This window comes from Gossypium raimondii, chromosome 6 (assembly GCF_025698545.1).
Source record: "Gossypium raimondii isolate GPD5lz chromosome 6, ASM2569854v1, whole genome shotgun sequence".
Classification (NCBI taxonomy): domain Eukaryota; kingdom Viridiplantae; phylum Streptophyta; class Magnoliopsida; order Malvales; family Malvaceae; genus Gossypium; species Gossypium raimondii.
The window spans coordinates 10,745,498-10,773,152 of record NC_068570.1 but is presented as its reverse complement, the minus strand read 5'-3'; the positions used below and the strand labels follow the sequence as shown (position 1 = coordinate 10,773,152).

The following is a 27,655-nucleotide window of genomic DNA, read 5'->3' as shown; positions in this document are numbered from 1 at the left end:
TTTCTCTAATGGACATCCAAGGAGAGTATTACAAATATATAAATGTGGATGTTCATATTCTAATCAATTCATTGATGAGATAAACCCCTATTCATTTATGAAAGTGAATATAAAAGTTGCTTAATGTATGTATTAAATAAGCACTTAAGTAAGCTTCATTTATTTGTATATTGCATTCAATAACAAGGGCTTATAAATAGAACCCTTGTGAGAGTTAAAATAGGGTACCAGAAAATTCTCTTTTCCTTTCATTTATTGTTTACTTTTTAGTATTTTTTTATTTGATAATTTGATAATTTTTTAATTTTTATACATTTTAGAATTGTCTATTTTTAAAAAATATTTTTTTATAAATTTTATACAAAATTAATTGTGGGGATGCTCTTCTAATTAATTTACCACTATGGAAGAATTAGTGGTTTGATTTGTTCCTCAATCACTTTAGATGGTCGATCATCGAATGAAAAGACATCTATAATTTGTGCCCAATTTAAACTAAACGAGAAGGCTAGAGTTTTTATCCTTTTGGTTCAATCTACTTTTACTTCAAAATTTTATATTTTATTTCACATATTTTTTTTTCTAAATCACATTACACAATCATAGTTCTACACTTCAAAAAAAATTTCAGAAATCCTTTTAGTCATTGCTCTTTCAGGGCCAGCTTCAAACTATGTTTCTTTCTTCCTTCTTCTTGTAATAACACGATAGTCAGGGGTGTCGGAAAATTTATTCCCGAGACTCCATTCTCAGAATCGAACACGTAAATATATAATAAATATTTACGAAGCTAGTTGTATAGTTAATTAGGTCTTGGTTAAGAGAATTTTCTTGAATTAAGAGTAATTAGGTAAAAAACTAAATCGCATATAGGGTGGAAGTTAAATTATAGATTAAAGAAAAATTAAAATGACTAAAAAGAAATTATGTCATTATCCTTAAAAGAGGCGTCATAAGAGTAAAAATTATATATATTAATAATAAATTAAAGTTAAAATATATATTATAATATATTTTACTTAAGTATTAAGTATATATATTATATTATAATAATAATAATAATAACAAATAAACAAAGAAATAGAAATAGAAAGAACAAATGAAAAGAAACAACAGAAATGAAATAAAAGAAAAGGGAAGGAAAGAAGGAGAAAGCAAGGTTAGGGTTTCAAAATTTCAAGTTCAATTGGTTAGTCAATTTAGTTCCTTTTCTTGTAATTTTTATGTTTTTAAAATTTCGGTATTAAATACTACCCGACTTATGTCGAAATTTTAGAAATTATTGAGTTTTAAGTATTTTCTATGTTGAATAATTTTAGTATTAGGGATTAAATTGATAGATTTTAAGTTAGAAATGAAAAGGATTGAATTGTAGAATAAATTGTAAATTTTGAGTAATAGGGACTAAATTGTGAAAAATTCAAAATTTAGGGATTTAAGTAAAATAAGGAGTTAAATTTAGTCTAAAGTGGAATTTGTATGAAAATAAAGAATTAAATGTAAAGAAATAAAGTTAGTCTCGGTTTAGGGACTAAATTAGAATTTAGGCAAATATTGAGTAAAATTGAAATATTAAATATGAGATTGAATTGTGTTGTGTTGTATTGATGAATTTTAATTGTTTTAATTCCGTAGTTAAAGTCATACTAGAACCCTCGACTAAAAGAGAAAAGATAAAGTCAACGAGAAATAGCTCGAATTTTCGATTTGTATTTCTATAATCCGAACTTAGTTATTAATTGTTGTATTTTTTATTTAATGCATATGGTGATTGTTGAGGTGAGTATTTAACATTTTGTCATTATATTGAATATAAGTGGGTTGAATGGATTGAATTGATATCTATATATATATTTAATATAATGATTTTTTTTGAATTGAAATGAATATTGGTTGTACTTGAAAAGTGAATTGGAACCCTATTAACTGTATCAGGCTGAGTCGGATGTCGAAACCATTTTTTTTGTAAAAGGGGTCGACTTTTATTTTTGAAAACAAAAATGAAAATGGGAGTCGCCACCAATCCTTTTTAAGAGGTGTGATCGGGTCACCTCGTAATTTGATCATTTTAATAAGATGTTTGATCTATTAAAACAATATTTTTTGGGTCTACAAAAAATCCAAAAAATTCGTTCGGGAGTCGGTTACGCACGAGGAAGGATTAGCACCCTCATGCACCCAAAATTAGTACCTAGTTGATTACTTAATGTCTTAATGTCGAAATTTGAAAATTTGAAAGGAAATTTAAAATACGATCCCCTTTTATTAATGTTATTAAAAACATTTGACTAAATCGAAAAGAGAGTTAAAGACCCACTCGTCCCAAGGTAACGAAATATCACATCTCGTAAGTTAGGACACGATATTTAGATCTTAGAGAATAAGCTCGCCTTTAATTTTTACTGAAATTTCGTGTTTGAGGTTTTAAAAGGATATTTTGCTATTTAGGTTTAACGAGAAAACCGAAACCCCATAAGCTTGGGTACGATTTCTCGAATTTCCAAAATGTAAAGTATTGCCTTACTTTGAAATTTTTCTTTTTTTGAATTTGAGTGAGCACGAATGGAATATTTAAAAATAATATGTGTGCAACTTTGATTATATTCGAAAAGAAATTGTTTTTGCAAAAGAGGGGTCGTACACGACTAATATCGATAATATGACATACGTTTAAGATAATCATGACATACTATGCATCATAAAATACACATATAACATTTATACTAATAAATCTTAATATTAACATGCATAAATAATAATAATGCAAGTAACAATATAACAATAACAATAATAACAACTACAACAAATAGAATACTAATGAATCTAAATTTTGAAGGTATTTGAAAATTAGCAAATAAATAGATAAGGGAATGATAGTGATAATAATGGCACAAATAAAATATACAAATCAATATATAAAAAATGAATAATAAACAAAATGAAAGCTAATGTAAGTTTGGTTAGAAATTGAGAATGAATAATTAAATGTTAAATAAAATATTTAATAGAGCTTTTTTTTAAATAGTAAAAAGAAAAGAAAAAAATTTGAAGTTAAATAGGCTAAGGATTGAATTGGAATTAAAATAAAATCAAAGGGCGAAATTTGAAATGAAAAAAAGAACAACCAGGGCCCGAGCGAAACACATACAAAGATGCGAGGGTCAAATGGGAAATTATCCCTCACCCATTCAAGTGCGTCGTTTCGCAATGGGTTAAAATGAAATGGAAATAAAATTATATAGACAAATTAAAAAAAAACTAAAAGGACAGAATCGAAATTTGAATAAAAGGCTGAGGAGTCAACCACGAAAATAACCCCTTTTATTTGGCCTAGCACAATGTCGTTTATGGTGCCAATGTCTGCGCATGGTCTAAGGACCAAATTAAAACATAAGCAAAAATTAAGGCTGAAATCAAAAATAAAGAAAAACCACATTGAACACGCCTAAAAGGTGGAGGGACTTATTGCGCAAATAGTCCATTCAGCGACAATGCGCGGATCCTCCAGTGGGTCGGGTCAACACGCGGATCTTGAAGGGTAAAACAAAATCGTTTTAGGGCTACTATGTCCAGCACTAAACAACGCCGTTTAGTCAGCCTTTATAAGTAAATTTTTTTAAAAATTTTCATTCCTCTCCCTTTCTGAAAAAACCAAAAATTCTCTCAAACTCTCCCCTTGAGTCCGGCCTGGCTCCGGTCACCAGCCACCGCGTCGGCCGCTGGTCACCGGTGACGGCGCTATTGTCTGCGTTGGCCGAAAAAAGGTAAAGCCTCCAACCCTGTCCTTTCGACCCTCCTAAATCCAAATCTGGGTTCAAAATTCCCGAAATATTAACAAAAATGCCCCAAAAGCTCAAGAAACCTTTCGGTTTCCGGCCACATATCCTCGGAGGTGACTTCTTTCGCCGTCCACGGCGTTGAAAACCCGGATATAGGTGAGTTTGTTGTCCCTTTTTCCCTTTTTGTTCTATTTTCATATGTAAAAATATGAAAATTAAAAAGTAGAATAAAAGAAAAATTAAAATGACGGTAGAAGTAAACCTTTGGGATTTTTCAATTGATATTTTTGTTCTCTTTGTATTCAACTCTGTAAAAAAAAGATTGCATTTTGTTCGGCCTTTATAGCCGATTATATTTCCTTTTTTACTGTCTTTGTTTCTGTCTCTTTCTTCTTCTTTTACTTTGTCTTGCAGGGCTAGACAAGGTCAACGGAGGTGACCTTGCCATTTCGGTGCAAGGAGGCCAAAGGGTCAGACCTTGGGACGAGGTACCTCGGGCGGCACGAGAGGGGGTGCTAGGGGGTGCTAGGGTTTTCTGAAATGTTTTAGTTTTGGGTCCATTAGGGTTTTAAGAATTTGGGCCATATTGGATTATTAGGCTATATTTTATTTTATCTTGTTTTGGATGTATTTTGGGTCTGATTGTTTTTGTAAATGGACCTTTTTATTTTTTTTATTTTTGGGTCTGAGGCCTGGGCCAAAATTGGCCTATTATAGCTGCCCCTCTTTGCTCGTTGTCGTGTAACGAGAATGGAGCAAAGACTTCAAAAGAAAAGGTCAATTTTTCTCGGTCTTGCCGAGTCTTGACTTCTTTGGTGTTCCTCTTCTTCTAGTAGCTTCATTACAGTCCACTATGTCTTGTTGCTTCGATCCACTCCACTGCATTTCAGAGAGATACGACTTGTAGCTTCAATCTACTTTGCCGCAACCTCAAAGGGGACAAGATTCATGATTTTACTCTGCTCTACTGTAACTTCAGGGAGACAAAACTTGTCATGATAGATTTAGTCCGACCTACTGCAACTTCAGAGGTATAGGATTCATCGTTTTAATCCACTCCACTGCAACTTCAGGGAGATAGGATTAGTTATCTTCAGTCTGCTCCACTGCAACTTCAGGGACATAAGATTGTTATCTTCAACTTGCTCCACTGCAACTTTAGGGAGATAAGGTTTGATACGATCTGCTCTACTACAACTTCAGAGAGATAAGATCTGTAATTTATAGCTTCAATCTATTCCACTGCAACTTTAGGGAAATAAGATTCGCTATCTTTAGTCTGCTCCACTACAACTTCAGGGAGATAAGACTTGTATATTAAATCTGCCTCGCTGCAACTTCAGGGGGATAAGATTAGTGGCTTCAATCTTCTCCACCGCAACTTCAGGGCGATAAGATTCGCCATGATGACTTCAATCCATCCCACTGCAACTTCAGGGGTATAGGATTATTGGCTTTAATCTGCTCCACTGCAACGCTAGGAAAATAAGATTTGCTGCCTTTAGCTTTAATCAATTCCACTTCAGCTTCAGGGAAATAAAGATTCGCTGCCCTCAGTCTTAACGCTAGGGAGATAAGATTCGCTGCCTTCAGCTTTAATCTGCTCCACTGTAATGCCAGGGGAACAAGATTCGCTACCTTTAGCTTTAATCTGTTCCACTGTAATGCCAAGGAGATAAGATTTATTTCCTTCAGCTTTAATTCGCTCCACTTCAGCTTTAATCTATTCCACTACAACGCCAAGGAAACAAGATTCGCTACCTTAAGCTTTAATTTGTTCCACTGCAACGCTAGGGAAATAAGATTCGCTGCCTTCAGTCTTCTCCACTGCAATTTCAGAGAGATAAGACTGGTGTCTTCAATCTCCACTGCAATTTTATTGAGATAGGATTTGTGGTTTCACCGATCTATTCTCTGGGGAACATGACCTATAGAATCCCTTTCATAGGCCTATTTATGCCTAGTGATTAGGATGTTATGATCGGAATGAATCAAAATCTCCTAACTAAATGTGCAAACATAAATGTAACATGTCATGAAAATAATCCCTTAATGTTTGAGTTGTTATTGCTCATTGTTCAATAAAGCTTTATTACCAACACGTCATAATATTATCTTGTTCGGCTTGTAACACTCATATCTTACTTAATCGGATTGCCCCATCGTAATCTTCAAGGTTCAATCCACTGTAGTTTTAGGATATAAAATTTGAACCATCCTCCTCCCACTGTAATTTAGGAGTATAAGATCTGACTCTCTCAATCCTCTCCTACTGCAATTCAAGGATATAGGATCTGAATCTCTTTGGTCTCCTACACTTTTCGTAGAGTGTCATACCAAATGTTTATGCACAATTGTATAACTTTTTTCCCCAAGAAAACCTCTTCTTATCACTCAGTGATCATTGCTTGTTTGTTCATTGAAGCTTTGTCACCAACACGACATCTTGTCATTTTGTTCAATCAATGTTTTGACAAAAAAGTCCGAAAGGATAGTCTTAATTTAGACTTTTCCTTCTTAGACATTTCAACCTTTAAACTTGGTGCGTTCTAAACAACAGCCCTGTTTCAGGTTCCTGTACTATTTAGAAACTTCTAGAGTGATATGCAAAACTTCTCTTGTGAAAGTATTATTAGTCCATTAATCATTATTCCAATGCAACATGCTTGCAAAAGATCATAACAACAAATAAACATAGAATTGATTTGAGAGCATGGCTCAAAATGAATAAATTATCCCGGATAGTAAGAATAAAAGAGAAATTGATTGGGAACACGTATCTTGAAAAAGAATGAAGTATTCCAAGACAACAAATTCAATATAAATAGTATAAAGATTAGGTGCCCCAGATATTGCAGCTTGAACTTCTCTGTACAAACTCTTTGAAAGACCATTCTGAGTTTGACATGTGTTTAGGAGATCTACAGGACTTTGTCGATGCCCAAGATATCGCCTACCCTATTGATAGGGGGTTGCGTGCGGACCAAGATCGAGTTGTCAAGTCACGAAAAACTCCTACGAAAACTCTAAACGTTTGGATCTGAAACGAAACAGCAAAACTTAATTAGAATCAATTAGATCTGGAAACTAAAAATCCTCAAATTAATAAAGAACAGCCAAGAACCAAAACATTTATGAATAGATGTTCTTGGAAGCCAAGAACACGAAATTAAGCCCCAAGATTAACTTTCAATCAGCTGAAACTATCAAAGAACACAAAACAGCAACTAAATTAAAAACTGATTGCGAAATCAATAGACACTAGTTCTAGGGATTGGACGGCAAGAAAAGGGGGATTCTTGTGAATCAAAAACGTTTCTTTATGTCTAAGGAAGTGCCGAATCAGATCTTGAAGTTTGGAATGGCTGAAACGAAACAAGAACAATTAATCCCAAATTATTCAACAAAACGGCACAAGTAGAATTTAATAAAAAGGAATGAACAGCAAAAGAATAAAGAAAAGTCCTAAGAAGCCTTGAAATCGATAAAGATTTCACAACTCCCTTCAAACGGCTCTAATCTCCCCTTCGATGAATAAAAATGGCAAGAAGAAGGCTGAAGATGGGTCCTACAATCAAAAAGATTGTTCAAACTACTTCTAAAGAAAACTCAAGAGAAAATTCTTGAAGAACTCAAAGAGAATTTTCACTCAAAGTAAATCTGAAATTTTCAATGTAATTGAAATGTGCGTGTTTAAGGGTGGCTGGCCAAGCCATATATATAGGCCTCCTAACTACTTTCCTAGCCCTACTAGAAAAACTTAAAAAAACCCCTAATTTTGACTTTCAAAGGGGAATTTCGTCCAAGGCCTTTAAATGGGCCTCTTGGACTGAATTTTTACATAGAAATTTATTCATAAAGTCTAAAAATTAAAATTTAGTATTTAAAGAATTAAATTGGGCCACTTTGACAATTTGGCCTGATTTTCAGCTAAGTCTAATTTAAATTTCTGATTGGGCTTGGAACACCTTATTGGGCCTTGTCTCCAAGAAATTGGGCTTGTAATCTGTTCTCTCCCGAAATTGGCTTGTTAATGCTCGTAACTGATATCCAATGCGCCTTAGTTGCAAGATTCAGTTTCTTGGACCAAGATTTCCAAGATTTGAAATCTTGATTTTCTTGATTCTTGAAATTGCTCAAAACAACAAAATTGGACCAAGATTCAGTTTCTTGATTTTCTTGAAAACAAGAAAGTGAATCTTGATTTTCTTTTTCCTTCGTATAGGCATCTAAGGCCTTTGTGACACGTATCACCTTTCCTGTTCATTTAGGTATAAAAAGTTCACCACATGCCCCAATCTGATCCAAATTTGAGCTACTCTGATCACCTCATGCCCCAATCTGATCAAAATTTGAGCTACTCTGATCATCTCATGCCTTAATCTGATCAAAATTTGAGCTACTCTGATCACCTCATGCCCCATTTTGATCCAAAATTTGAGCCGCTCTTTTTGGGTTTTCAACTCAAATCTCGTTTGGTCTCAAGGCGCCCTTCGCGGGTTTTCGCCTTGGCCTTTCCTTTTTTCTTTTTCTTTTCTTTTTTCATCATTTTCATTTTTTTGAAATATTTTTTATTTTGATTTTGATTTTTTTTTGAAATATGTTTTTGATTATACCTAAACTCATAAGATTAAGCAAGTCATTGTGATCCCTTTCGATCAGAATCAGTGCTTTTCCAGATAAATTCTCCCATACAAGATCTTCCACTTTTATTTTGTATGCGAAAGATCTTCTTTGGTATCAAGTTTCTCTCATAGAGTCTTCTGGGGAGAAATTTAACTATGACGAAAATCTTTAGATCTTCCTCTTCAATCAAGATAAAATCCAACAAAAACTCGAAGAGATGGAAACTCGACTTCAATAGGCAAAACTATGATAAGCCAAAGAGAAAGGCGGTGCCTCGGTAGAGGTTTTTTTATTGCATCATTCATCATGTTAATCTTGAACATACTAAAAATTTCTGATATCGTGTTGTTGTTCAGATTACAATATCAGTGCTTAACCTGGGCATATCCTGGTATAACAATGCGAAGACATCTTTAAACTCTTGAAGTAACTCCACAAGGTCTTGCTTCGTTTCTTCGGTTATGCATGTTCCCTCAAGGTCACAATCTCATGAGGTAAAATTTGTTTCTCTTCATGTTCTACCATCCTCAACAAGTCCGGAGATAGGCTACAATCTATGTCATCTTCAAAGTCATGATATCCCTCTAAACACATGTCTCACTCAAAAGGAGATTCTGAGTTTGTAGCAGCATCACTCATGTTGTTGATATCCAGGGACATATTGTAGGTACAAAAGAATATACAAAGAACGTATGAATTTAAGAATAATTATCTATATAGTATGATTATGAATAAATGAAAGATTGATTTGGAAGAAAATCCAAAAGAATGAAAGAATCAGAAATAATTATTCATAAGGAATGAAAGAATATTGGCTCAAAAATGATCGCAAAGATGTATTTCATTAAAATAATGACGTTCAGACATGAGCCTATTTCACAAAGGAGTTCTTATTGCCTCTAGGCTGAAAGCAACAAGTGTGTTCTGAATATTACTCTAAGTAGGCTCTAAATACTACAGGGATTTCTTCTACGGTCCAATTATTTAGAACACTCCCAGGTTTATAAAGGCGGATATCTAACCAGGTCCCTTTTTCACTTGTGTCTTTATGTATGACATTGATGTGAACGTTTCCCTCCATTTTATCTTCTTCACAGAACTTCATTTCTTTATTGTCCATCATGCCTTGAACCAAGGCCCTGAATTCTACACATTTTTGGATTTTGTGCCCTTCCTCGTGATGGAATTCACAGTAATTTTTCATCATTTCATAGCTCCCTTCTAAATCTAAAATGATTAACCCTCTTCTTGCTATCTCTTTCCAGGCCCATCTCAAAGGAGTTTTTACTTCTACAATATATGTCTTGATTCTTCTCCCCATATTTTCACTCATCATGTTTACCCCATTATCAGCATGATTGAGTAGCGAATTTTCTGTATTGGGTGAATCATCGAATTTGACAATGCTCATACTGATGAATCTTTCAACTAACTTTTTGAAGGTAGTGCAATTTTCTATCGAGTGCCCCGTGCCTGCATGGTATTCGCATTGGGTGTTTGTGTCATACCATTTGGGGTACGGGGGTTGTAGAGGTTCTAAGTAGAAAGGGGAAACAACGTGTGCATCCAATAAACTCTGATACAACTCCCTGTATGACATTGAGATTAGTGTAAATTGGAGCTTCTCAGTATTTTTCTTTGCACCAGATTCTTGCCTTGATGAACCTTGTTGACCAGCAGATTTACAGTAACTGATTTTGAGTAACCTTTATTATACGTGCTTGCATTGTTCACCTCATTTTCCGTTCTCCTTGAGGCTGAATTTTTGTTACTCTCTCCTGCATCTATTTTTCCACTTCTTATGGCATTCTCAATCATCTCACCATTCATGATTATATCTGAAAAACTTTTTGTGGCACTTCCCAGCATGTGCGTGATGAACGGGGCCTTTAGCGTGTTGATAAAGAGCATAGTAGTTTCTTTTTCTTGGAGCGGTAGCTGGACCTGGATGGCAACTTCCCTCCATCTCTGTGCATATTACCTAAAACTCTCACTCTGTTTCTTCTACATGTTCAGCAGAGTAATTCTATCAGGAGTCACGTCTGTTACATGACTATACTGTTTCATGAATGCTTGAGCTAGATCCCTCCATGAACCAATCTTGGTACGGCTCAATTGATTGTACCATTTAGATGTTGCCCTTACTAAACTATCTTGGAAACAGCATATTAGTAGTTGATCATTATTAACGTAACCAATCATCCTTCTGCAAAACATGGTGATATGAGCCTCGGGGCAACTGGTTCCATTGTATTTTTCAAAGTCTGGCATTTTAAACTTGTAAGGAAGTACTAAGTCTGGAACCAAGCTCAGATCTTTAGCTTCAATTCCATAATGACTATCAGCACTTTCCATGGCTTTAAATTTTTCCTTTAACGATTTACATATGTCCTCCAGCTACTTTGGAAATTCTGCTTTCACTTTTTCCTTCTCAGCCACTTCATCGAAGTCGGGTATAACAGGATTAGTTAGGTTATCTCCTGGGTTTGAACCTGATCCAACTTGAAAGTTCATTGGCATTGAAGCACCAGTCTGAAATTGTTGAGGCCCAATTGTGACAGATGGTCTCCGCGGGTGCATCTCAGCTTGGGTCTGTACATTTGGTGGAGTAAAACCCAAAGGATACAGCTACTCCTCATTATCTTCCCCAGGATTGGCCATAGGGCCCTTTCCCTTATCTACTCCTCCAGTTAGTAATTAGGTCAACTGAAATGTCTTTGAGATTCCAACATCTTTTCCGTTATATCTTGCTAAATTTTAGCTAGCTGCTCTTACATTTGCGTTTGTAGTTGATCTTGCATCTCCTTTTAAAATTGTTCAAGTCTTTCTAATCTTTGGTCCATGCTTCTTGACTTTGCTCGAGTACCGTAATGGTGTTTGGTTGGTAGATTTTTGTTGGTTTCCAGATTAACTGAAATTATTTTAATCAATTAGGATCTTTTTGGTGGACTTTAATGCATATGATGCAATGTAATGCAAATACATGAAATTAATACAAAAAAAAGATGTTGATTCTGATTCAATTCTATTAGAACAACTTTACTAGAAAACAAATCTCTTTACATGAAGCGGATATATATACGGCTTTGCCCTTATACTCCAGGCGAAGACATCGATCCCTTTCTTTATCCGGATGTTAAGATAAATCTCGCAAATTTTCCAATGGATGCCTCTACTAGCTTATTTTTGCTTGATACGGGCCGTGACTCATTCCTCACTCATCCTCGTAATGCTCGTTAGCTTCTTTAAAAAGGTCGGGACATTGACGACTCTCGAATAATCTTTATCAACTTGAATCCTCGGGCAACAAAGTAAAGTCGTGTAGTCCTCTATTAGACTATCATCCTTCTCTTATCACGTTTTCTTGGACCACGTTCGGACAACTGTATTGTCTTCTACATTATCAAGAAATCCATTTTCCATGACAATCTCTCTATTTAGCAACTAAACGTGAATCACCACCTCTTTTTATGATAAAAATGCAATGCAATCATAACAAAAAAAAACAGGTTAGTACAAGGCAAAAGCAAGCAAGAAAAAAATAAATAGAGCACCTATTTGGATGACCACTAAGGGTTTGGAGTAGTTCTACCTAAGATAGGATCTTAAGGCTCACTATATGCGATTCGGTTCTAAAGTAAGGGTACCTGAATCGATAGATTCCTCGATCCTCACCCATTATAGGCTCATACTGACCGAGTTCAGTTCAGGAGAATACATTTCCCTATGGCTATATGGAGATGAAAATCTCACGAAGACATAGGTACAGATGTATCCCGAAAGCGATCCACTATCCTACACGGAGATGAAGACCTCACGAATGAATAGTTTCTCACTCTCACTTAAAAAAGTAAGATCAACCGATCTTGCGATACAATATGCAAAAAGATACCAAAACTTAAACCAAAAATGCAATGAAAGGATCGTACATTTAAACCAATTTTTCAATTTTAGACAAAAAGTAATCAACTCGTGGCTTGACTCACTTATTTCGGATCCCCAGTGGAGTCGCCAAGCTGTCGAAACCATTTTTTTGTAAAAGGGGTCGACTTTTATTTTTGAAAACAAAAATGAAAATGGGAGTCACCACCAATCCTTTTTAAGAGGTGTGATCGGGTCACCTCGTAATTTGATCGCTTTAATAAGATGTTTGATTTATTAAAACAATGTTTTTTGGGTCTACAAAAAATCCAGAAAATGGGTTCGGGAGTCGGTTACGCACGAGAAAGGATTAGCACCCTTATGCGCCCAAAATTGGTACCTAGTTGATTACTTAATGTCTTAATGTCGAAATTTGAAAAATTGAAAGAAAATTTAAAATACGATCCCTTTTTGTTAATGCTATTAAAAACATTTGAATAAATCGAAAAGAGAGTTAAAGACCCACTCGTCCCAAGGTAACGAAATATCACATCCCGTAAGTTAAGACACGATATTTAGAACCTTAGAGAATAAGCTCACCTTTAATTTTTATTGAAATTTCATGTTTGAAGTTTTAAAAGGATATTTTACTATTTAAGTTTAACGAAAAAATTGAAACCCCTTAAGTTAGGGACTTTGCATTTTTTCTTTTTTTGAATTTAAGTGAGCACGAATGGAATATTTAAAAATAATATGTGTGCAACTTTGATTATATTCGAAAAGAAATTGTTTTTGCAAAAGAGGGTCGTATACGACTAATATCTATAATATGACATACGTTTAAGATAATCATGACATACTATGCATCATAAAATACACATATAGCATTTAGACTAATAAATCTTAATATTAACATGCATAAATAATAATAATGCAAGTAACAATATAACAATAACAATAATAACAACGACAACAAATATAATACTAATGAATCTAAATTTTGAAGGTATTTGAAAATTAGCAAATAAATAGATAAGGGAATGATAGTGATAATAATGGCACAAATAAAATATACAAATCAATATATAAAAATGAATAATAAATAAAATGAAAGCTAATGTAAGTTTGATTAGAAATTGAGAATGAATAATTAAATGTTAAATAAAATATTTAATAGAGGTTTTTTTTAAATAGTAAAAAGAAAAGAAAAAATTTGAAGTTAAATAGGCTAAGGATTGGATTGGAATTAAAATAAAATCAAAGGGCGAAATTTGAAATGAGAAAAAGAACAATCAGGGCCCGAGCGAAACGCGTGCAAAGATGCAATGGTCAAATGGGAAATTATCCCCCACCCCTTAAAGTGCGTCGTTTTGCAATAGGTTAAAATAAAATGGAAATACAATTATATAGACAAATTAAATTAAACTAAAAGGACAAAATCGAAATTTGAATAAAAGCCGGAGGGGTCAATCGCGAAAATAACCCTGTTATTTGGCCCAACACGATGTCGTTTATGGTGCCAATGTCTGCGCATGGTCTAAGGACCAAATTAAAACATAAGCAAAATTTAAGGCCGAAATCAAAAATAAAGAAAAACCACATTGAACACGCCTAAAAGGCGGAGGGACTTATTTCGCAAATAGCCCATTCAACGACAATGTGTGGATCCTCCAGTGGGTCGGGTCAACACGCGGATCCTGAAGGGTAAAACGACGTCGTTTTAGGGCTATTGTGTCCAGCCCTAAACGACGTCGTTTAGTCAGCCTTTATAAGTCAAATTTTTTTTAAAATCTTCACTCCTCTCCCTTTCTAAAAAAAACCAAAAATTCTCTCAAACCTCCCTTGAGTCCTACTGGCTCGGTCACTAGCCATCGCGTCGGCCTTTACCGTCACCGGTGATGTGGCCTACCATCTGCGGTGGCCGAAAAAGGGTAAAGCCTCCAACCCTATCCTTTCGACCCTCCTAAATCCAAATCTGGGTTCAAAATTCTTGAAATATTAACAAAAACTCCCCAAAAGCTCAAGAAACCTTTTGGTTTCCAGCTACCTATCCTCGAAGGTGACATCCTCTGCCGTCCGCGGCATTGAAAACTCGGATACAAGTGAGTTTGTTATCCCTTTTCCCTTTTTGTTCTATTTTCGTATGTAAAAAAATAAAAAATAAAAAATAAAAAGTAGAATAAAACAAAAATTAAAATGACGGTAGAAGTAAACCTTCGGGATTTTTTGATTGATATTTTTGTTCTCTTTGTATTCAATTCCGTAAAAAAAATTACATTTTGTTCGGCCTTTATAGCCGATTATATTGCCTTTTTTACTATCTTTGTTTCTGTCTCTTTCTTCTTCTTTTGCTTTGTCTTGCAGGGCTAGGCAAGGTCAACGGAGGTTACCTTGCCATTTCGGTGCAAGGAGGCCAGAGGAAAGGGTCAGACCGCGGGACGAGGTACCTCGGGCGGCATGAGAAGGGGCAGCGGCGCACATGGCTCGAGGGTGCTAGGGTTTTCTGAAATGTTTTAGTTGTTGGGCCATTAAGGTTTTGGGAATTTGGGCCATATTGGGTTATCTGGCTGTATTTTATTTTATCTTGTTTTGGATGTATTTTGGGTTTGATTGTTTTTGTAAACGGACCTTTTTATTTTCTTTATTTTTGGGTCTCAAGCCCGGGCCAAAATTGGCCTATTACATCGGATATAGATAACATGCCATAGGATTGGAAGAGTCCGGGGATTTTTTCGACTTCAAGTCGATGAGACACTAGGTGTCAATTTACTACTTCGGATTATTTCGAAGAGGCACTGGGTGCCAATTTACTTCAGTTTAGCCGATGAGACACTGGATGTCAAATTATTACTTCGAATTATCCAATGAGGCACTGGGTGCCAAACTCGTGTGTTTGGTTGGATCCGCGTATCTGTCCGAGTCCGAGTCGTGTTAATAGGAGTAAATGAATAATAAAGTTTTATAATTGATATCGAAATGGCATGGTATGAGAAATGGAAGTGAAATAGTGAATTGAAAATAGAATGTGAAATATGTTGCAAATATATGGAATATATGAGTTATATACTCATGAAATGAATATGGAATGGATAATACAATTGTACAATAAAATGTGAAATAAATTGTAAAAAGCTATTTATATAGCTAGTATGAGAATTGAGATATTTGTGAAACAAATGAAATATGATATGGTTGTTATAATATTTAAATATTAATATATGTTTATATTTCAATTATACATTTGTAATTTATTGTCTCTAATTATTCAGATTATAAAAATACCACTGAGTTTTACTCAGCGTACGGTTTTGTTTTCCGTGCGCAGATTAGGTACAATGATTTTGAAGAGTTGTAATTGAGGTTGTGAGCATCCATCTCATCACATCGTGCCAAAAGGGTATGTTTCAAAATTTTGAATTGAATGACATGTACTTAGGAAGATCGAGTATGATCCAAGTAGTAAGGACTAAAATATAAGTTATAAAAATTTATTTTTTTAATATTCAAATATATTAGTGATTAGCCAAAATCACTTTGGCACCAAATGTAATATTCCTATATCAGGTTCCTTGGGTCGAACCGAGTATAGGGATGTTACATTTCTCTTCTTTCTCTATAAACTTATAGTTCAAGAGCGTTTGCGAGTGTCTTAAACCACTAAAACATGAGGAGAGAGAAACTATTGACAATTTTTCTTCACAAAAAGTTGTTACTTTTGATGTTTAATGTGGGTTTTGTGTTATTTTTGTTGATTTTATGGTTTCATATGTGATCTTATTAAATTTTAGTCGAGGGTATTGGAAGGAAAAAAATTAGTCCCTAAAACAATAAAATGAAAAACCCTTCTCTATTTTTTTTTTCATTTTAATGTTTTGGTTGTATTTCTAAAAAGCGAATATCTTTTGAGATTGGTAAAATGGGATACAGAAGTCTTTTTATTCTATTCTTGCAAACTCTAAATTATCATTCAATGAAGAGGCACAAAATGACTATTCAATGTTTTTGTTGAATTGGGTTGTAATATATTATTCAACTGAATAGAATTATCAGTCACAGTGGTGGTTTGTGCAAAATAAGGCAGGAATGACTATATAGTTGATTAGGATTGAGTAACTTGATTGGAATGGACATTGTTGTCAATATAGGAAAATGTGAGTTCAAATGTACTAAAGTGTATTATCTTCTTGTTTATGGATTAAGAGGGGTTATGAGTAATTCTAGGTATCGTGTAAAAAGGAACAGACATTATCAAAACTTATAATGAAATTATTAAAAAAATACTAATATATTAATATCGAATGTGGTTTGGTTGAAATTGTTAAATTGAAGCTTTAAAGATTATTCAAAGCCCATAATAAGTATATTTAATGTAAAATATTATATTATTCGAGGGTATTTTACTTTTATATTAAAAATTAATAAAGATATGCATATGATGAAATTTAAACCCGAATCAATTGCATTTGTAAAACTTTAATTTACCACCCAACTAAAGTTTTATTTTAATATTTTATACATTTTAATTATATTATGCACACTTTATTACTTTCATCGATTGTATATATCAATAATGCATTTGATTAAGTAGGTATTACAAGTTAACTCAATACCGACTCAAGATTGAGTTGAGTAATACGGTATCTTACATGTGATATTATTAATAATTTGTTTTAAGTCATACATTTCATTATTTATTGTATATTATTTTAAACACACATTTGTGTTCTATATTTTCTATTTCCATGTGCATGTGCAAATGATAAATTTCTAGTTAAATTTAATATTTTATTAATTTGTAACACCAATACAATTAAAGTATAAATAATAGTATGGGTATTTTAAAAAATTAATAAAAACCAACCCACCTGCCGATAAATTAGCCCAATTTCAATTCATTTCCATTTTGGGGCCCAGGAGCTGGGCCTACTTATCTACTGTCTTTCGAGCAAACGACACCGTCCAAGTGAAACCCGAAAACGACATATCGTTTCTCTTGCATAATATTCCATTGCATCCACCAGGTGAAAAACAAAGCACCAGAAAACCGAAACTATTCCACTGCACGACTGGTCGACGGAAGCTGCTGGCGTCTCCGCCTCCCAAAAAAGAAGATGCAAAACCAGAACGAACCACCAGTAGAAGCCAACCCGGACCAAGATGATCAAACCGTGGAGATTGATTTATCCTCCATCACCATTCTCGATCTTACCAGCTTCCAGCTCCCCGATCTCGACTCGGTGGAATTGCCGCCAAATCTCATCGATTTGGACCTGACAACGAACCGCTTATCGAATTTGGACTCTCGGATTGCGAACCTCATCAATCTCAGAAAGCTTTCTTTTCGACAGAATCTCTTCAACGATGCTGCTATCGAGCCAATCTCCAGCTGGGAATCGTTAACTGGTCTTGAGGTTATCTTCTTCTTTCCCTTCACCCACTCTCGACCTTCTTTTTTTGGTCTTTACGATTCATTATTATTGTAGTAATTTCGTTAGAAAAATAAAGTATATGAAATTTATGTACTGCTGGTCATTACTTACAGTTTTGCTTTTAAAAAATGCATGTAGATAAATGCAACTAATCTTCTTGGATGTTTAAAAGGACGGGTTTTTTTTTTTAGTTGTAAGATGCAAAATTTTACGTTTGCATGAACTAATTATGCCTGAATATCTGCTATATTTTAATTATTTGTTTATTATTAATCAAAGATTTGCCATTTGCTTTAGCTTTTAGATGTTTGTGAGAAGTAAATAAGAAAGTAAAGGGAAAAATGAAAAAGAGCCTAACGAAGAAGCTTGGGGTTATTTCTTTTTGTACAGGAGTTAATACTTAGGGATAATAAACTGACGAAAATACCAGATGTGGGTATATTCAAGAAGCTCTTAGTTTTTGATGTTTCTTTCAATGAAATCACTTCATTACAAGGATTGTCGAAGGCCTCCAGCACAATCAAGGAACTCTATGTCTCCAAAAATGAAGTTACTAAGATGGAGGAGATTGACCACTTGCATGAGTTGCAAATCCTTGAACTTGGTTCTAACAGACTACGGGTTAGTTATTAAAATGCTTGCATAATCTTTCTATAAATAACGTTATAAGCATCTATTGTATGTAGCAGGTAGGTGGAAATTTTCTGTTTCATGGCATAAGCTTTTTGTCAATTTTTGTTTCAGTATTGAAGTAGGGGGTAAGATTGGTCAGTTATTAGTAATTTCTTGAGCATGGTCTAATTTGTGAATTGCTTTCACTGATCTTGGTATCTTAGGTGATGGAAAATTTGCAAAATTTTACAAAGTTACAAGAACTGTGGCTAGGAAGAAACCGAATTAAAGTGATCAACCTTTGTGGGCTTAGCTGCATCAAGAAGATTAGCTTGCAAAGTAACCGGTTAACATCTATGATAGGGTTGGAGGTATAGCACCTTAAAAAATGTTGGTTCTCGTAAAAAATTTTATGTCATAATATTTGGATGAGGTTTTTCTTTGGATTTTTTGTTTTCAAGGAATGCAATGCCCTAGAAGAAATATACTTGAGCCACAATGGTATTGCAAAAATGGAAGGCCTATCAAAATTGGTCAACCTCCGAGTATTAGATGTTTCATCAAATAAGCTAACATCAGTCGATGATATTCAGAACTTAACAAGGTAATTTTCATTTCTCTCTACGTGTAGGGATCTTATCCTATCACAAGTTGTTGAATAATTTTATATGCAGGTTGGAAGACTTGTGGCTCAATGACAACCGAATAGAATCACTTGAGGACATAGCTGACGGTGTTTCTGGTTCAAGAGAAAAGCTCACTACTATCTACCTTGAAAATAATCCATGTGTACGGTTTGCAACTTGCAGTATATAGAGACTATAGTTTTTGTTGGTTTTTGCGATTGCAGCATCCTTACGATCCCAAATGTTTTGTTATGGCTAATTGGTTGATTATCTTGATATTTTTGGTTCTCTATCTGGTTCAAATTCATAGTTGGAACATGATTAAGTCTTACTCTGTATGCTACGGAGCTCCGTTTTCTTGTTGTGTTTTCCTGATTTCATATATGTAATCTTTTCTCAATTATGTTTCCAATTTAATATTTGAATGAAGACACTAATTATTGATAGAGTATGTCTTTGGTGCATGCTGTTTTGTGGCATCCATCTAAAGCAGTTTTCTACCTTCCTGGGCTGAGTTCAGTTAAGTCTATATCATCAGCCTCCCCTTGGCATATTGCATTCATTTTAGCTGTAGAGTTATTTGCACAATTGGTGATTATCGGTTGACATTTCTCAATCTTCTATACTGGCCTAGTAGTCATTCTTCTCTCCTAACCTTTCTCATATGTGATCAACTGTACTGTTTTATTGCAGGCGCAGTCTCCTAACTACAATGCTACCCTGAAACAAATTTTCCCCAATATTCAGCAAATCGATTCTGAGGTATTTGCTTAAAAATTTTGGTAGGATCTGGACTGTTGTAGTTGAATGTTCATAAATTTGCAATCACGCGTGTAGTATGCTAACGGTAACATCTCCAGTCCCTTGTTGTCTGGAGCTTGTGAGTTTGCATATGTTGCTAGGGGAAAACAGGGTTCTGGAAGTGATCCCTAATTCTTTGAAGGGGATTAACCATGATATGTTTATTTATTAAATGCAGTGTTGTTAATCATTGTTTTGAACATTCTTAATCTCTTGAATTGTTGACCTCTTTCCAACTTTTTAATAATATTTCAAGCTCTCTTGTAAACAAGAATGTATGGCTTTCTAGGTTGTGGGTCAGTCCAGAAATTCACATAAGATGCATGGTCATTTGTTAAAGAAGAAATGCAAATCCAAATTTTCATTTATAATTGTTGTACTAACCACATTTTAATCATCATTTCAGTAATGGCTTCCATTTATGGCACTGTAACAATGTACTAAAATTACTTGTAATTCCAACAATTCATGATGCTCGTAAATGGGTTCATGGTTATATTGCATCTTAAAATTACTGGCCTAGACATTGTCACCAATGCCAGGAGATATAATCAATATCACGCATTGCTCTAGCTCTAAGCAGCTCAAAGATGCAAGATGAAGTTCTAGAGAAGTTCATAAACGCCACAATGAATCTCCGCACCTTTTTTAAGTAACTATCAACGAACAGAAAGGGAAATGAGAAGAAGCAACTATCCTCTATAGATTATACTATTTCATGAAATGCAAACAGATGCTCATGGGACAAGAAATCGACCAAATATAAAATAACAGAGAAATATGATTATTTAAAAGTCTACAAGGGAAAATAAAACAACATTCCACGTACCGAAGAGAGAGAAAATCTCACCCCAGACAGCTATTTCAGGGTTTAAGATTTCACTGGGCAACAAAGATGAGCAAATAAACAAGCTACAGAACCATGTATATTAATGTCCTCTTTCGAAATTAATGCGAGATCTATTAGATCCTCCTTCATAGCCATCTCGCATGGACGAACCTGCACTTGCTTTCATTGTCCCTCCGCTACCCACTTTCTCCATGGCTTTCTTGCCCTTCTTGACCTCTGTCAAGAACTGATCAAGACCGAACGGATCAGCTTCTTCAACTTCCTTTTCAAACTCAACTGGCCTGTCTCTTGGACCACTCTTCTCAGAAGTACCAGCAAACGCCTTGTCAGGTTTAAACCTCTCAGTTTTCATTATTTTCTCTAACTGCTCATCAGCGCCACCATACATGTCTGAATCCACGTCTTTCTTTGGCCTGTAGAGTGTCGAGAGAGTAGGTTGCGCTGTGAATAGACCCTTGTCGTAGATGTTGTATTGATCATCAGTTGCAAATCCAGAATCCATTCCTTTCTCCTGGTTAAATAACCTTTGATCATACATTACTTCCCCACCTCTTCCAGCACCAGTAGAAGCCATACCAAGAGCAACTTTTTCACTAATATCTCTATCTCTATCTCTTGTAATCTTACTCTTTTTACCCATGGCAGCATCTTTGGCCTCCAACCTTCTCTCTCTCTCCCTTTCTCTACGACGCTCTTCACGTATCTTCTCCCTCTGCAACCGCTCCTCCCTTTCTTCCTTCGATTCCTTTGGCATATCCCTTTCTCTTTCCCTCACAGGCTCATAATCCACTCTCATATCAGTATCCATCGCACTTCTATCAGATGACATTGGAACAGCAGTAGATGGTGCCACCGTCCCAGTTCTCTCAGAACGGGCTTTAGCAGCTAAAGCTCGCAACTCCTGCTCCTTCCTTTCCTTCTCCTTCATCATCATCTCTTTCTGCACCTTTGATCTCATTGCCACAGCTTCTCTAGCCTTCTGCTCTGCAACATACAAAGCCTCAGACAGCTTTGCAAAGTTATCGTTAATCTGAACCTCCTGTAAACCTCTTCCATCAGCAGCAAGACGCTTATCCAGCGGAATAGTATACCCTTTTGGATTCTTCCAGTTTGAAATACAAGGTGGAATTTTCCAGTCCTGCTGATCCTTCACAGTAACAGGACGGGGAGGGGAATGCATCACTGGCACAGGTGGAGACCCCGAAGCCTTAGGTACCCTCTTATGCTTAAACTTGGGAGGCTCAAGAGGATCAACAGGCATCTCTACCATTCTAATTATCCTCTCCTTAGCACCTGAATTAAACGCAGCCGATTGCTGTGAAGGCTTATACTTAATATACTTTGAATCCGAAGACTGTTTCGGAACATTCTTAGGCTGTGCAGCGCTCAATCTCACATTAACTATCTTCTCTAAAGCCGCCTTAGTTTCTTGCATAGTTTCCTCGATCTCTTTTTGCATCTCCTCCTCTTCTTCCCCCTCATCACCACCCTCTTCCTCATTCCTCAAAATCTTAGGAATTAAATCCTTATGCTGCGAATAAACAATCTTCTTGGCATTCTCACTCTGCTTAACTATTGCATCATAAGCCAAATTCCCACGAGCATCAACAGTCACCGGAAGAATCTTCGATCCAGGTTTTGCCCCTTTAACCCTTCCCATATCAAGCGGGTATTGAGCAATATGTATTTCAGGGAAAGCTCCTCCATCTCCAAAGTCTTCAACTTTCCTAGGAACAAAACCGGCGCGCTTCAAGTAAGGCGGTACTGGCTTCGCCTTTACGACAGTGGATTTCTCTTCCTCCGACGTACTAAACCGTTGTTTAAACCAAGGATCATTCGCGTGATCATAATAGGTCGACGTTGAGTTTTTCGCATCTGGTAAAAGATCCTTCAAAGCCGCCATGGCGGATCCAAATCTACAAGATTTCTGCCTAACAAATAATAAGCAAAATAAAAATCCCAACATTTATTAAATAAACGATTTAGAAAGCGAATAACATAAAAAAGAAAACGCTTCGAACGCAAAATCAGGAAACCCTAATTTAAACAAAAAGAGGACAAATACCTTGAAAAGGTCTTGAACCGATCGGGTTAACGGTTTGATAGAAATCGAACTGAGCAGCAGCTAGCTATGTCGATAGTCGGCCGTGGAAAGGGGAATTCGGGTAGGGTTAAGATTAGAGGGTCAGGCTCGCAAATATAAGGAAATAAAAAATATCCGATGGGATAATTTTAGATTAGAACGCTGCGTTTTTAAGGCAGGCAGGTCCGCTTTTCGTTACTCAAATGAACCATTTGAGAATCAATATTTTTAATAGGCTCCAAATTTTCTTTTTCATTTATGAATACATCATTATTCGTTAAATATTAATTATTAGTATTGTATATTTTTTCAGTACAACACATTCTCAAAATAGTGGAAATTTTATTAATAAATATTAATAACTTCATTTAAATATTAATTATAATTATTATATTGTTGTTGAATTTTGAATTTTGTGTTTAGGTAAAAATAAAAGTATTAATTTTAATCTCGTGCCATGCATGCATGCATGAAAGTAGATTTATTGGTCAGAACAAATATATAATTTTGTGCAAAACCTTTTCATACAATATGTGTGTGAGAGAGATAAAACATGATTTGCTTAAAAAAAATACAAAATTTTCTCATTCTAGTCTCCGATTGGGACAGTGGCTTTTAAATTTTTATTTAATTAATTGTATTTTAAATGGAGAACGAATGGGAATTTTAGGGTTGCACATAAATGGATTTCATTTTATAATTGTTTAAATCTCCCAATTTCCTAGTTTCTTACCATTGAATTTAGTTATCCAACTGAATTCTATTGTGCAATTTTAGCATGTGTATAGATATAATTATAAATTTTTTATTTTTATTTAAATCCTATTAATATAATAGGTTCTATTATTTAAAAATAATTTCAATATAATTAGGATCTTAAATTCTAAATTTTATTTTTAATTTTATTTTCACCATTGATTATGCATAAAATTAGGCTATACTGTTACCTTTCCATTAGTTTTATTAATCTATTATCATAACTACTTAATTTAAAATTATGTAAGTTATAAGTACAGATAAAAATAAAAAATTTTAAAAGAGTTAATTTTATTACTTCTATTTGATATGAATGATTTTTAATTTTATTACTTAATCGAATGGAAATCAATATTGAGATGTTTGGATGTGAAATAAAACATTACCTAATGGTACAATAAGCTTATTAGAGGCTAACTTTTTAAGGGTTTAAGAGCCAAACCTTTTAAAATATTCAAATACGAGTTTAATCTTTTTAAATTTGTTCACATTAAGACTTATAACTCGGTTGGATCGCGCATAAGAAGCACATGCTTAAAAAATACTTGATGAGGCTGACAAATTGAGTTGGATTCAAATTGATAGATAAAAAAATAAATTAAAAGAAAATTTTACATTAAAAACAAAAAGAGAGACAAAAACAACAATCCTTATTATTTAATGTGAGTTCGAGTGTGTTGAAACGCATTATCTTAAGTTGGGGAGAGGTATAGGTGGTTTTAGGTATTATATTAAAAAGAACAGAAATGATAGGAACTATAACGATATTAATTTTTAAAAAAAACTTAAATTTTTTATTTTTTATTTTGTTGGCCCCCTCTCTATGAACAAAAGAAACCCTAACACAAATTAGTCAAAAATAGAAAGGAAATTTCAGCAAGAAGACGATCAAAAGAGAGTGAATCGAAGCTTTTAATATTAGCATGTAAATATTTTGGTTACTTTTGATTTTGCTTTAAAGTTTAGTTCTTTTTAACACAGCAACTTTTGATTCAAAGTTACATGGTTTTTTTTTTGTTTTGAAGTTAGTTGATTTAAAGATTGTTATTTAAGTATTTTATTTTATTTTAGTGTATTTGGATATTTGTAAATACTTATGTTTTAAATGGTAATTGCAGTTTTTTTTTAACAGATAGAGGATAGAAAATGTTGAATGTCCTTTTCAGCTTTGTCGCCTCCCACAAGCTTTGAGGGTTTTTTCTGGTTGGTCTTCAAACATCTAGCAGCCAACAAAAAAAAAAGAAAAAAAAAGTCTGCCATGAAAAAGATAGTCTGCCTTGAAGATAGAGTTGAACAACCCAAACTTGAAGATTTTTGAGACATTGATGCAAATGGGTTCTATTGGATTACAATATAAGTTATAATTTTATTATTTCTTTAATTTGATTTAAATAATTTAGGGTCTTGCCCAATTTTCGAACATGGATAAATTAGAAGATGGCTACCTGTGGGGCTTATACGGCTATGTGGCCAAGTCGTGTGGAATGGTTCAACCTGTGTGGCTCATGTAACTCACTCTGGTTTTTCGATTTTTACTCATTTTTCGTTTCTTTTGCTCTCAAAATACTCTCCTAAGTATAGAAACATGAATTTAAAGGATTAAGAGCATAAAATCCACCATTAACATCAAATAATCACCCAAAAACGTTTTAAGAATGAGACTAAAACATGTTACTTTTAGCACCTATCAAAAGAAAAGCTCGATTTTAAAAAATATTTAGGAATTTAGGCCCTTTTTTTTCTCATATTCAGTTGACATGTCGAAAAACACATTCTACAAAATGCATTTTCTTTACTAATTTAACACTCATCTCCTTTTATCAAATGATTAAATGTTAGTATGTTGTTATTGAGTATTGGGTTTGATTCTCTCTTATTCACATTTGTATTTTTTATTTTATGTTGTTTTAAAAAATTTAAAATTTTAATTAAAATTTTTATTAATAAATATATTATTTTGAAGTTTTTAATTGTTATTTTTAATTAATAACTCTTTTATTTATATAAATAAAATAATAAATATGTAATTATATAATAAAAATGTAATTTGTATATATAATTAAATGTGAGTAAAAGAAGAATCGAACTTGAAACTCAAGGACAAAACCACTATCATTTAAACATCTAACAAAAAAGATGATTTGTTAAGTTATTAAAGAAAACGAGTTTTCCAACATGTCAACTAAAAAGGCATCCTACAGAAAGTATTTTTTGTTTCTCTCCCCAAAATCGGTCTATTTCCCTAAATATGGGTAAAAACGGCCTAAATCTCTAAATGTTTTTTAAAATCGGCCTTTTCTTCTAATTTACCCTTTGGGTATTAGGTGTAACATCTGCATTATGCCTCGGAGTTAGGTATAGTGCTATGCTAGGTTAAGAAATATTAGAGAATTTTTTAAATGAGTAAAATCGGAAAATTGAGTGTTAATGTAGAAAATAATGAAAACTAATAGGGATTAGAAAATTGCTTTCTAGATTAGAAAACTTAATTTAATTTAAACCATTATCTCAATTGTAGAAGAATAGAAATTATTGTGGCAAAGTTAGAATAGAATCCATGGAATTGATGGTAAAGGAGGAGGACTAGGATGAAATTTTACCAAAATAGAGAATGACTCACATAAGGTAATATGGAAAAGATGGAGGGTAGAATGGTAAATGAATAAATAATATTTTTAAGAAACATAATCATGATTAGGGACTAATTTGTAAAGCTTTGGTTGGTTGTAATAATTAATGATATTTTATTTTTTATTAATAAAATATTTAGATATTTTAGAATAAAATTGTGGAAGGATGAAGAGAAATCATCCAATTTTTCTCTCCATCTTCACATTACCCTTCTTCATCATTTTCAACTTTCACTTTTATTCCAAGTAAGTCCTACCACCATTTCCAAGCCATTTCAAGCTTAAATCTTCCAATTCCTTTGAAGTTTTCTTAGTAAATTCAATAGAGAAGACTAATAGACACCTTAGTTTCATGAAAGGAAGCATTACTAGTGGTCTTTGAAGAAAGAAAGAAAAAGAATATAAATTAGTTTTGAGAACAAGGTAAGAAATGATGAAACTTTAATGGAATTTATATGTATTTTATAAGAATGGAATAGAAGTATTATTTGATTATAGTTTTAACATATAGATGTATGTGTTTTGACATGGAAATTGTAGACAAAGAAAAGAAAAGAAGGACTAAATTGAAGATAAAGGAAAAGAGGTGGTCAAGGAGTAAGAAGGAAGGAAAACATATCAACTCAAGCTTTGTTGTAAGTACTACAAGGAATTTATGTTATTTTCCTAGATATTAATTATATATCATGTTAACTAGTTAGAATAATTATGGATATGTTGTGTTAATATAAAGGGAATTAAATTGTAAAGACAATGAAATATGTTATGAAAATATGAATAAGACCCAAAAGATGGTGTACAAAGATTTGTGTTAAGATACTTATGTTGTGAATGAGAAAAGTGTGAAGAAGCTGCACATTTTCTATGTAACAGCCCGTTTTTCGATAGTGTCAGAAACAATAATTTCAAGGCCATCAAATTCAATGAGTAAGTTCCGAGTTAATGTGACTTTGAAAAGGTTTTTGATAAAGTAATTTTTGTTTTATAAGCGATTTATTAAGTTCAAGTGGTAAACCCCAAGGTTACGTGGTTTTAGAAAATTAGGTATCGGGACCTCATTTCTATAAATCGAGCCGTAAAATTTTTATAAATATTTACAGAGTCTCATTAAGGTGGTATAAAAGTTTCATTGAAAAATTTTAACGTTTCAATGGCTAATTAATTAAAAAGAACTAAATTGTAAAAGATGTAAAATTTGATCACTCTTTGATTTAAGTAATTAAATGGTTAACTAAATAAAGGAAAAGGAATTTAAATGGTAATTAAACCATGGTCAAAGTTTCCAACCGGTGGTGTTATGATTGAATCCACTAGCTTTTGGATTAATTGTTCTTTTAGTCTTAATTAGTTTAGGATTAAATTGTAAATAAGTTTATTTAGTTAGAATTTTATTTAATTGAAGGACCAATTGTGAAATTAAAACTTCCTTTGATGGTAATTATGCCATATATTTATGTGATGGACAAATATGGACATGAATTTGGTGTTTTATTTATTAACCAAGGGTAAAATGGTAATTTGATAATTAATTAAAATAAAATAAAATAACAAAAGGCTAAATTCTTATCATCTTTTTGTTTTCATCTTTAACAAACTGAAAGT

The 27,655-nt window shown here is 33.7% G+C and overlaps 2 protein-coding genes across 3 annotated transcripts; one reads left to right on the top strand and one right to left on the bottom strand.

The window, feature by feature from the left end:
* The first annotated feature begins 17,274 nt into the window (after positions 1–17,274).
* LOC105772995 (protein phosphatase 1 regulatory inhibitor subunit PPP1R7 homolog) lies at positions 17,275–20,008 on the top strand. Its single transcript, XM_012594542.2, has 6 exons — positions 17,275–17,677; positions 18,086–18,316; positions 18,532–18,678; positions 18,769–18,911; positions 18,982–19,096; positions 19,627–20,008. Exons 1-6 carry the CDS (start codon positions 17,378–17,380, stop codon positions 19,705–19,707), a joined length of 1,017 nt encoding a protein of 338 aa, XP_012449996.1. The 5' UTR covers positions 17,275–17,377; the 3' UTR covers positions 19,708–20,008.
* Positions 20,009–20,497: 489 nt separating this feature from the next.
* LOC105772994 (SNW/SKI-interacting protein A) lies at positions 20,498–22,817 on the bottom strand. Of its 2 annotated transcripts, none has more exons than XM_012594540.2 (2): positions 22,650–22,817; positions 20,498–22,515 (listed from the first exon to the last, which is right to left on the bottom strand). In XM_012594540.2, exon 2 carries the CDS (start codon positions 22,485–22,487, stop codon positions 20,664–20,666), a length of 1,824 nt encoding a protein of 607 aa, XP_012449994.1. In that variant the 5' UTR covers positions 22,488–22,515; positions 22,650–22,817; the 3' UTR covers positions 20,498–20,663. The 2 variants fall into 2 exon arrangements, with proteins under 2 accessions (XP_012449994.1, XP_012449993.1); XM_012594539.2 differs by having other exon boundaries at positions 20,498–22,511; positions 22,650–22,813.
* Between the last annotated feature and the right edge of the window lie 4,838 nt (positions 22,818–27,655).

Coding starts and splice junctions, on each gene's coding strand:
- LOC105772994 (XM_012594540.2), bottom strand. CDS start 22,487: ATGGCGGCTTTGAAGGATCTTTTACCAGATGCGAAAAACTCAACGTCG.
- LOC105772995 (XM_012594542.2), top strand. CDS start 17,378: ATGCAAAACCAGAACGAACCACCAGTAGAAGCCAACCCGGACCAAGAT. Junction 18,679..18,768: donor CATCTATGATAGGGTTGGAG/GTATAGCACCTT, acceptor TTTGTTTTCAAG/GAATGCAATGCCCTAGAAGA. Junction 19,097..19,626: donor ACCTTGAAAATAATCCATGT/GTACGGTTTGCA, acceptor GTTTTATTGCAG/GCGCAGTCTCCTAACTACAA.